General features: G+C 35.2%; 1 protein-coding gene across 1 annotated transcript in view; it reads right to left on the bottom strand.

Moving 5' to 3' along the window:
- Positions 1 to 8,283: 8,283 nt before the first annotated feature.
- Positions 8,284 to 11,332, bottom strand: part of LOC148153738 (uncharacterized) — a 60,708-nt gene continuing 57,659 nt past the window's right edge. The window contains exons 4-7 of the mRNA XM_088001073.1: positions 11,088 to 11,204; positions 10,079 to 10,166; positions 8,583 to 8,844; positions 8,284 to 8,497 (exon numbers count right to left, since the gene is read on the bottom strand). Of these exons, the coding sequence (XP_087857199.1) occupies positions 8,330 to 8,497; positions 8,583 to 8,844; positions 10,079 to 10,166; positions 11,088 to 11,204 (635 nt within the window). The 3' untranslated portion in view covers positions 8,284 to 8,329. The remainder of the gene's footprint in view (positions 8,498 to 8,582; positions 8,845 to 10,078; positions 10,167 to 11,087; positions 11,205 to 11,332) is intronic.

Raw genomic sequence — 11,332 nt, 5'->3', positions numbered from 1 at the left:
TAATACTTTTTGGATGCAATTTTCATTTTTTATGTCAAAGTAAAGTGATGTTTTATGGTTTTCTCCTTGATGTTATCAGGGGTAATTTCAGTTACAAGATTTAAAAAAGGAAATTCATATTTTTCAATAGATATAGTCCATCTGCTAAACTTTCTGGTGACCTGCCTTTTAAGTCTTTACACACTGCTGCTATGTCTGCTTTAATGGAAGAGCAGACATTATTTTAACATCACACAGATAAAATATTCAAAGCACAGAAATGTCTTCCTTCACAATAACTTCTAAACAAAATATATAAAAATATAGCCACTTACCAAAAGAGGTAACAGCAATCCAAAGGATGAAAGCCACAGTTAATGTTTTAGCCATTGCAAAAAGAAACCTGATGGACAAAGTCACGTAAAAAGACTGATGGCAGTATGAACTGTGTGGACAAGTGTGAGTTGTTCATCCCTGATGTGGTAGTTTTAATCGGTAACCACTCCTTCAAGGGTGGTGCTGAGCAATAAGGGCATGATCTTAAAAGATACTAAATAAAGAGTGCTATATTGCTTATGGAAAAAAGATTTTGCATGCAACTGTTGGGCATGTCCCATCAACTAATCTCTACAAAGTCAATAAGTGGTGCAGATCACCCTATTTAAATGAGCATTTTGCCTGTATTATCATGTAGGGTGATGGAGAGGAGAGAGTCCATAAAAATAAGATGAAGTTGAGAGACCATGGAGTTTTACTAATAATAATCATACCACTACTAATAAACTTATTTAAAATAATTATCTCAAACATTTACAACTGAACAGCACACACATTTAAAAACCAATCTAAATAAACCTCTAGACGTCTGAACTTAACAGATCCTGCCATCACTTTATGACGGGATGGAAATATTCAGCAATCCTACAGCTCAAAATTGGGATTACTGAGGGATATTTGTCATTTATTTTCACTATCTATTTCTTGTGTCTTTTAAATGTTCCAAAGTATTTTGTCAAGCAATGTGTTCTGTTGTATTTGTGCTTCCTTCTTGCCACTTATTGCAGACATTTTCAAGCACCCGTTTCCACCGGCCTTTCCATACAACAGTGCCTTTTAAAGATAAGGACCTAAATATATATATAATTTTGTTTTTTTATTTTCTTATTCCATTTGCTATACAACATCCTAAACTGTATCTGCCACAGATTTTAGACAGTGTCACTGGTCAAAGAAAAGGAACACAATAAAAGGAAAGGTTTAAATGGAAAGTTCATCACTGTCTGTTATGGTAAAGAAGAAAGAAAGAAAGAAAGAAAGAAAGAAAGAAAGAAAGAAAGAGAGAAAGAAAGAAAGAAAGAAAGAAAGAAAGAAAGAAAGAAAGAAAGAAAGAAAGAAAGAAAGAAAGAAAGAAAGAAAGAAAGAAAGAATATCACCTTAAGTGCTGTTTTTTCAAATCAAAGTATGGAAATAAAAACATGCAGAAACCAGAGTAAAAATCTTATTACTATAAGATGTATTTTTCTACAACATTATTTTATTTAGAAATTTGACCCCATGAGCTTAAAAAAAATACTCCGTTACAGCACAAACGGTTGCAGTTTCCAGGCAAACATTTAATTTCCTTTGGGGTCAATAAAATAGTTTTGATCCCAAATCAACCTGTAAATTATTTGTAATACATCTGAATATATTGTCTCTGAATGATATTTTGACCCACTTACATTATGTATGATATGGTTACCAAGGAAAACAGGGTGTAATAATTCACAACATGACCTTTGATTTTAAGACTTCCGTTGTTATGAAATCAGTCACTGGTATAAACCAATAAAATATGCCTAAATAAAATATGTATGAAGTTGCCATGAACTCAACTAAATTACTGGGATTATGGATGCCCACTTTGTGTGGGATGAAGGTTTTTATGTCACCTGAAGCATACTTTGTTTGCTCATGAACATAAATCCACTTTATATTAACTTGGATTCTCTTTGCCATGAAGCTATCATCAATTCTTGCTGCTCTTCAACGTCACTTTGGGTGTGAGTGGAAAAAGAGGTTGTTTACACACGTATGCAATGTTATATCATCATCACCAAATAACTTGAAGGTATGCATGTATCATGCTGATTGTAGGAAAGCTACGCCCTGGCCAAACCTGCATGTTCATGACAAACGGACCTCAAAGCTGATAAACTCAAAACCTGACATGATTAGCAGATTGAGCAATACATTTAGTTGTCTGGACCAGGGGATGCTGACGGAAGCTCTCTGGGATTAAGAATAGTTGTATTTATTGGTCATTTATTTATTTTTTTTATCTTGCCTGTTTTTCTAAATTCTACTCAAGGTAGAATAACCTTGACCTTAACCCAACTGTAGGTTGAATTATGACCAGGGGTGAAAGTAGGCGGGTACCCCTAAACGGTTTAGCGGGGTTACCAGTACCTGCAAGAGAGGGGAGCGGCTGTCTGCTGTAAAAAAAATCAATGGGTTCACTGTGCAGCCGTGAGTGATTAGTTTCTCAAGAACAATCTAAAACACGACTTAATAAGTTAATAAACAGCTTTTTTCCCCATTTCATATTGTTTCTGAACTGTTCGTGCTTTGCTAGAGCAGCGGTGCAATATGTCGATCTCGGCAGGACGTTGAGACCAGCACGTCCTCCTCTGACTGGCTTAAAACGTTCGTAACTTTATTAAACAAACAAACAACAACAAAATCAACAAAACGTATTCAAATTAATGACCCAACAAAAATAATAATCTATTGTTTCAACAAAGTGTTGCACAATTCTGTGCGTTTCGGTTCCATGCCAAAATAACAAGCACAGCAGGAGTTTTATTATTTTTAATTAACTAATCAACCACCGCAATCGCAAAAGAAATATCAAGCCTGAAAACCTAATATCGTGACGGACTGAATGTTATGTTTTTAACCTAATCTCTGGTCGGCTTGGGGAGCGCAGGCGGTTGCCACGGCAACGGGTGTGCTAACATGACAAAGAGAGAATAAAAAGGTAGGAGTGGTTTTGAGTCGGTGGCGCAACTGCACATTATTCAGGTGGATGCGAAAACATAAATGACAGACAGCTCTACTCTTCGCAGTCTACTAAATTAGATAATGACAACAGAAAAGAAATCTCTCTTTAGCAGCAGAAAACCTCAATCAGAACCCGAACCTGACTCAGAGTTTGAGAAAACAGAGCAGTTTGTAAATCAAGATATATTTGTGTGTGCTCCAGATTTTTGCTTCTTATTTGTAAATACCTTTAAAAACGTTTGTTGTTTATGTTCGTACACATATGCATCTTTTGTAGGGTGAGTTTTGTTGAAAAGAATTTGGCCTGACAAGTTATCTTTTGTTTGTTCTCCAAGAAAAACACCTGACGGGAAACTAGAGAAACAAATATTTAAGTCTAAAAAATGTATTTCTAATATATATTTTTTCTAAAAGCCAATGCATTGGAAAAAGATGTTTATGTGTTTTGACTGTTCTGCCTTACAGTATGTGTTAATATCAAAGGATCTTACTTCTATTAGTGGACTGTTAATATACTGATTTGGATGAACACTGGTTTGTGTGCCACATAATTACATTATAATTTTTTTTACCTCTTTTATTTGTACTGACAAATGCAAAAGGTAGCAACTAAAATGTGTTCAAGGATTTCATTACATTTTGCATTATTACATAATGCTGTTTCAGTCACATTTTGAAGCCAGAATTTATTACATTATGACACAATGCATAAATGTTACATAAGATGGCAATACAACCAGTATTTAGCATTTTCTGGGCCATTCAAATGTGGACTTGGTGATGTGCTTTGGGTCATGACTGTCTAGAGAGCGAGAACATAATTCATGCTTCCATTAACTACATGTTCTCATGAGTTGGTGTTAGATTTATACCAAATACAAAGTGATAGGCACTAATCCCTTAAATTTGACAAGGCAATTTTGCTGCAATTTCTGCACAGAAAAATTTTAAAACGCTATACCTTTCTGAAAAGGAATAAATTGATGAAGCTGACAAGTAACCAATGTTCACAGTTTAGCAAACTTTTTAATTATTTGCACATTTTCTCCTTTGAGAATCACGCAGACTGAACAGTCTTGATTGTTACAAACTGAGTGAATAAACTGAACTTGGACACGTTTAAAGTATTTTTTCTTCTTGTTCTTGAAAGCATATCTAAAACTTGCTTTTCAACTATTGCTTCTAACCGCTTCAGGAACGAACATTTTATATGTTAAGATCAAAACTCATCTTAAAGTATTTTAAAACTGGGCCAAGTGTCAGAAATCAAAATTTGGTTACCCTAGTTTAGAAGGCTCAGAAACGTAGAGCTGAGCCTTCATCAGCATAGCTGTGATATTTCAGCTTTATGGTAGCATGGATCAGTTTAAAATGATGGACCTAAATTAGACCCTTTTGATGACACCATAAAGTAAGAGAAGAAATGACCAATATAAACAACTGCTCCATGAGGAACAGTCCCTCTTAATGTTGTCTCTGGTGATACCGGTCAATCTGAATGCTATTTATGTCAGTTTATGCAAATTCAGCTTTGAAACCTGTCCAGGGTGAAGTTTCCAATAATCAGGATGATAAGAGGAATACCTTCAAGTCATTGTGAGATGATGACATAACATGGATAAATAAAACCACCCTTTTTTCCCCTTCGTCAATACTTGAAATGGATCGAGTGTTGAAGAGAGAATTATGGCAAAGAGGATTCAAGTCTGCATAAAAGAGATTTCTGTTAATGAGCAGTATTGTACAAAAACCTTCATTTTCTACTTAGCATGCACACCTGATCTCAGTAATTCAGTTGAGTTTATACTGACTTCATGCACATTTAATCTAGGTATGTTTTATATTGGTTTATGCCTGGGACTGAGTAACTGAATAATAAAGGACATCTTAAAATCAAAGGTCACATTGTGCATAGCTTGGTTACCACCCTGTTCTGTTGGTAACCAAATGTTAGTCATGATGCATAAGTATTAAAGTATCCTTCAGAGAGAATATGTTGACCCAACAGTTTAAACAGGTCCATGCTACCACTGGGTGGAACGGTGTTTTGGTTCACTTATATAATATACCATTTGGTTGCCAGAAAACAAGGTGGGACTACGTATAAATTGACCTTTGATTTGAAGACGCCCTTTTTATGATATAACTCCATCACATGCATAAACCAATAAAATAAAATGCTTATTAAGATGGTAAGAACTCAGTTAAATTACTGGCTGCTGATATCAGAGATGCAAACTAAGTGAGATAAAACTAAGTTTTATGTCACCTGAAATATTTTTATTTTGACTTGGATCCTCTTTGCCTCTTCAACACTTGCTCCATTTCAACATCATATTGGGTGTTGGTGGAAACAAGAGTGGTTTAAACACCCATCTCATGTTGTGTCATCGTCACAGGAAGCTTCAACCTGGAGAAGGCGCCACGTCCATTACAAACAGGTTTCAAAGCTGATAAATTGTTAACATCAAAAATTGACAGCAATCAGATTAAGCAAGCCAACTTAAGGGTTTTGACTAGTATTAGTACAGATTACACTAAGAGGGGATGTCCATGTAGTTGCTTTTATTGGTGATCTATTTTCTTATTTTGCCTGTTTTTGTAAATCCCACTCAGTCTACATAATATAAGCTGGATTAAGACAAAATATGCTGTTCTGTAAATCTAAGAAGGGCAGTTTCCAAACGTTAAAGACAGTAAGTAATGATCAACAATGGTGTTCTCCAAGACTCTAATTTAGGTCCTGCACTATGAATCAGTCCATGCTTCCATAAGGTGGAATCCTTGGGAAATTATCACAGCTATGCAGATGACAGACTGTTCTGCATTTCTGAGTTTCCTAATACAGGGTGACCAAATTTTGATATCTGAAAAAGAGGACACTTGGCTCGGTCCTGAAACACTTCAATCATGCTCTCTCTGTATTGTTAGAAAGAATTGTTAAAATCTTCACAATTCAAGTTTAAAAAGGCTAGTGTCTGTGTTTTTTTCTGTTTGCATCACTTAGATTGTTTTGAGGTGTTAAAAATCAAATAAAGCAAACAATACATATAATACCTTTGTTTGAAACAGATAAAGACCAGAAGTTGCTCCAACTGGAGCTATTCTACAGAAAGTTGATCTCTCATGTATATTTTATGCATTTGGTGGTTTTAATCCTACTAAATACAGGAAAATAAGTGTTGTATGCCCTATTGAATAATATAGTAAAATGAAAAATTGTCACTTAACTGCCTACTTTTCTTTCTTCATCATAGTAAATATCAGAAATGCGTGGAGGGTATGGATTTATAGAACTGTTTCATGTTAAAACAAAGCTTTTCTTCTGTATGGTGTCCGGAAGTAAATTTTATGTCTTTTTGATAACCAGAAAGTTTGCCAGTTCAGGAGCCCCATACAATCTGTCTCCTTGCTTTATCCATAAGGAGACCAGTCATTTAATATGTCCTTTGGTTTTTTAGATGTTTATTCACAACAAACATGTTCCTTTAAGCGTTTCCCTCTGATTTAATTCATTAGCGTTTTCCTTTCCTTTTGAAGATAACCATCATAACACTTCCTCTGATTTGATTTGAGCTGATTTCCAGAGTAATCTTAAGCAGCAGCAGGATCCAGAAAATGAGAAACAAATGTAGCAGTTGAAGGCAGGAAGCACTGAGGGCAAAAGAGGAACATTAAGCCACTGGTTCCATCTAGAGGAGAAAAATTGTTCAAGCACAGTCAAGTTGTCTCTCACCTGGGAAAAGGAGAGCAGGACGAAAAAAAGAGAAAACATATTCAAACTTTCAACTCAGTACTTGTTTTTAAAAATTGTTGCTTTATTGTATAAATATTTGAACTTGAAACAAAAACAGTTAAAGTGCTTCATGCATTAATATAAACCCAAATCTAACACAAGTCATTTTCAACAAATGAGATTAAATGTGCCTTTTACAAATAATAATCCTCAAGTGAATATTATACATTAAACATACACATTATGCACATATATGTTTTTAATTATCTGGTGTTAAATGTCATGTTTACATTTTAAATAAACCAAAAATCTTAATTAACAAATCTATAGACTTGGAAACATCAGTTGATGTGTCTAAATAATCAATTTCAATGTGAATTGGGTTACTAAAATAAACAATTTTCTCTTACATTTATTGAATATAAGTTTTCTCATGTTGAGTTAGCAAACATTTGATCTAGACTGTATATAAGTATAAAAATATAAACATTAATGAGTGCATCACAACAAAATCACCCTTATAAAACTTGTGAGACTCAAAAACCAGCAATTTAACACAATGTTATTGTGTTAAATACAATATCAAACAAGGCAGTATAGAAAGAATAAATATATAAACTATGTTAAAATACTCCGAAGTGTTTGATTTACATGATACATGGATTTTACTTTTATACTAAACACATTTTCTGATTTAGAGCAATATTCAGCTCATCTCCTTTACCAAAACTTAACTAAATATAAACTTATAATCAAATTAAACCTAAAATGGCTACAAAAAAAAAAAAAAAAAATCATAACTTCAGTAAATTCATAGATGAGCAAAAACTGGGCAAGAGCTCCTCATCAGTTTCTGCTGTGTGAGAATAAACATTAAATAAATTATGTATTTATATTCGGTTAACATACAGAACTGAGAGGTTGAGTGACTCACAATGTTGGAATTATTAACCAAATTTTATGATTTCGACAATAAAAGACATACTGCTTTATGGCAGCTTAACAGGGCAGGTCATTCTGAGACTATTTTCAAGAAATATGGTAATGGTATAATAATGCAAGAACATAATAAATCTTACTGGATGATAAATCGTCCCGGAAATTATTCCAAGAAATTATAATATTGTTGTTTTAAGAATATTTTCAAGTATTATATTTGTAAGGGCATAGCAGCATAAGTTTGTCTTCTCAATAATGAATTTTAATTTTGACCAGAATACTCCACACTGGAACTGGGAGACATTTTAAATATCCAAAATATAATACAACCAAAAACAATAAATATAAAGGAAACAAAAACCACACTCAATGGAAACCATAAATAAAATGCATTATGATGTTTCTGTAAACAAAATTTCCTGTCAAAAAATATCAATCGTCAGAATGGAACCGATCATGCTCATATTAATTTATGCGATTTATGCAATTATTGAAACAGGCTTAGTCAAAAAGAGAAGCTAAAGCAGTAAAGGAGCAAATGATACAACGATATCTACTACATTGCATTGCACATTTCGGACAATTTGCAACATTTCAGTGGGGTCCTAATGAATTAGAGCATTTTTGAAAAAATTAGGTTATTACTGAATAAGGGCTGGTCTGGCCTTGGGTCTTGGTGTAAGGGTTTGTGGCTCGCATCTGGTGATAAGAGCTGTTTCTGGCTTGGACCTCCTCGTAGGGGATGTTCCTGGATGGACTCTGGGAGAATGAAAACACGTCATCTTGGCTGTCGCTGAATCGCTGCAGGAGAGAAGAAGACAGATTATAATTTGTGAATGAATAAAATGTTTGTTTTCAGAATGTCTCGCAAGAGACGTGTACCCACCGAGTTCATCCCCGAAGGAATCAAGCTTTGTCGGCTGTTGCTCAGAGTCAGCTCAGAGCTGGGCCTGCTGTCCCAGTTGGGACTGAGTTTGGCCCGCGGGATTCGTGGGACCGCAGAATTTCCAGGGCTGTTTGCTGATTCTTTGACCCAGGTGAAAAAGCTACCACTGCTGCTGTAGGATGGTGGACCCGAGGCAAAAGTAGGGATGTGATAGGGTTTCCAAATGTCTTTCTCTTTGTTCTTGAAGAGTTTCTTCCTGAATCTGAAAAACAAGAATAACAGAGTATTACAACTGTCTCCAGTGTTCTAGAGCAGTGGTCCCCAAACTACGGCTTGCGGGCCGAATCCGGCCCGCCTCCACATTTGGTCCGGCCCCATGAACAATACCAGAGAGCATTTAGATTTTTTTTCATATACCGTATTTTCCGGACTATAAGCCGGCACTTTTTTCCTAAGCTTTGAACCTTGCGGCTTATAGCCCAGTGCAGCTTATATGTAGATTTTTCTTCAACCACCAGGGGGCTCTTTAGCAGGAAGTGAATCATTGGAAGTCGAAATTGGAAATAAAAGAAGAAACGCCCATTAAAACGGAATTAGGTTTTAATAGGGAATTGAAATTTGAGAATGTTGTTGATCAGTTAAATAGCATTGAGGGGAAAAAGAAGATTTTTTGTTTTTATAAATAATACTGGGATCATTATGAGAATTTGAGGTATAGATATTAGGATCCAGTAGATGGAAGTAGTGCAACAATAATGGATGCAAGCTGCTGTTGAAATCTAAAGAAGAAGAAGAAGAAGAAGGCGCCCATTTTCATTTAGCACATGCTAGTAGCAGACACGAAGGATCAGCATTTTTACTGTTACCGTTCGGAAACTGCCGTAATCAGTTCAGTTAAATCTAAACTTGGCAATTTTTTTCTTTTTCAACCGTCAATTGATATTCAATTGACCTGTTATGACTCAAATTTTGGGTGTCCGCCCCCCTCTGCTGCTGCTGCATTGTTATGGAAAACCTGGAGCGGCAGAGATATCTGCGGCTTATAGTCCGGAAAATATTATATTTATTTCAAAAATAGTGTTATTTCCTGGATTTTTTCTGTGCTTTCTGGAAAACAAGAAATTTTTACATTTAGGCACTCCTGCAATCGTCACACTTTTTCTGTTACAAACTGACTCCGGCCCTCCACCAGAGAAAGGAAAAGTTATGTGGCCCTCACAGGAAAAGGTTTGGGGACCCCTGATCTAGAGTGTCGTGTTTATAGATAGATTTCTATAACCATTGGTAAATAATTGGTAAAATCACTAAACTTTAAAACCTTTGCATAAGACAACAATTTAAATTGTTGCCTAATGCAACAATTTAAATTGTTGCATTAAATTGTTGCATTAGACAACAATTTAAGTTGTTGTCTAATGCAAAGGTTAGAATGCAGTTTTAGAAAAGAACAACAACAACAATAAAAAAAAACAAGACCAAAGTGGGTTCAAACTTACCTTTTTACTAACAGCAGCAGAACGATCAACACGATGAAGAGGAGGCATCCGAAGATAGATGTAACGATCACAAAGATCAACCACCAGTCTATCAACAAAGAAGCAGTCAGTAGTGAGTCTTAGCCTTTGTGCCTCAAAATTAGAAAAAAATATGACTAAAATGATCCTATTGTAGCATTATAAAGAAAATTCAGTTTTAAAGAAAAAAAGTGAGGTTCTCATCTTTAAAAGGTTTGCGTGTATAAGAGAGCATGTGCAAACTTGATAGCATACGCAAACAGGATTTACCAGAGAGATAGCACAAGCACAGCTGCATCTGCAAAATGATGACCAGTATAGCAGGGAAATGTATTTTGCTTCTATGCTCAAATGAATATCAGAAAGTGAAAATTACGGGTAAGATGACATGCAAGTATAATGACTTTCAATCTATAATGCAATTTATCAAAGTTGAACCAGTTAATGGGTGTTGTTCTTCCATGCATGTTTAGCAGGTTTGAAAAGCAAACTGGGGCACAAAAATGTCTGCTCTCCTTGTCATTGATTGTCAAAATATCTGAAATATCAATAAAACAATATTAACATCCACCTGAAACCAGAAAAATGAGAAACTTTTTTCTCATTTCCCTATCAGCCACCACCAATTGGTGCTCATGGCTGCTGTGATTTCTGTGAAACAGCATAAGTACAAGGAAAGGTGGACCGGAGGGACACAGAATGCGAGCAACATCCAACCGTCATTCAGCTTTTTTGTTTTAAACATGTTTGTATAACTTGATGATGATTTTTCTAAAATTACATTTTCTTGTGCTGCCACTTGTTGCCCTACACACTGCATGTTCTGTGTCGGCGGGACAATGGCACATTTTTCATTATTTAAATCTAAGTGATACACAAAAAAGAAATGAAAAAAGAACTTGTTGGTTTATGAACAGATACGTAAGTTTACTGTTTTATAAACATCATAAGGCCACCACATTTCCTTGTTACTTCACATTCATACACATACCCTTTTGACAGCCTTGAGGACCGTAAACTTCTCCAGCCACACACAAACACACATAGGTATGGTCATCACGTTCCTCACAGGTGCTTCCACCGAGGCATGGATTTGAAGCACATGCATCTTCAAAATTGAGATAAGAAACACAAAGAAACCATGTAAGAATTTCATCATTTAATTAAGTAATTTCAGCTATTTTAATAAAACTATGTGTGCAAAATTGTGTATGTTTATAAAGTAGATAACATACC

The sequence above is a fragment of the Poecilia mexicana genome, unplaced genomic scaffold (genome assembly GCF_051168715.1).
Source record: "Poecilia mexicana isolate PSO_F unplaced genomic scaffold, ASM5116871v1 scaffold_19, whole genome shotgun sequence".
NCBI lineage: Eukaryota > Metazoa > Chordata > Actinopteri > Cyprinodontiformes > Poeciliidae > Poecilia > Poecilia mexicana.
The sequence above is the reverse complement of the archived record's forward strand: the minus strand, read 5'-3'. Positions and strand labels throughout refer to the sequence as shown.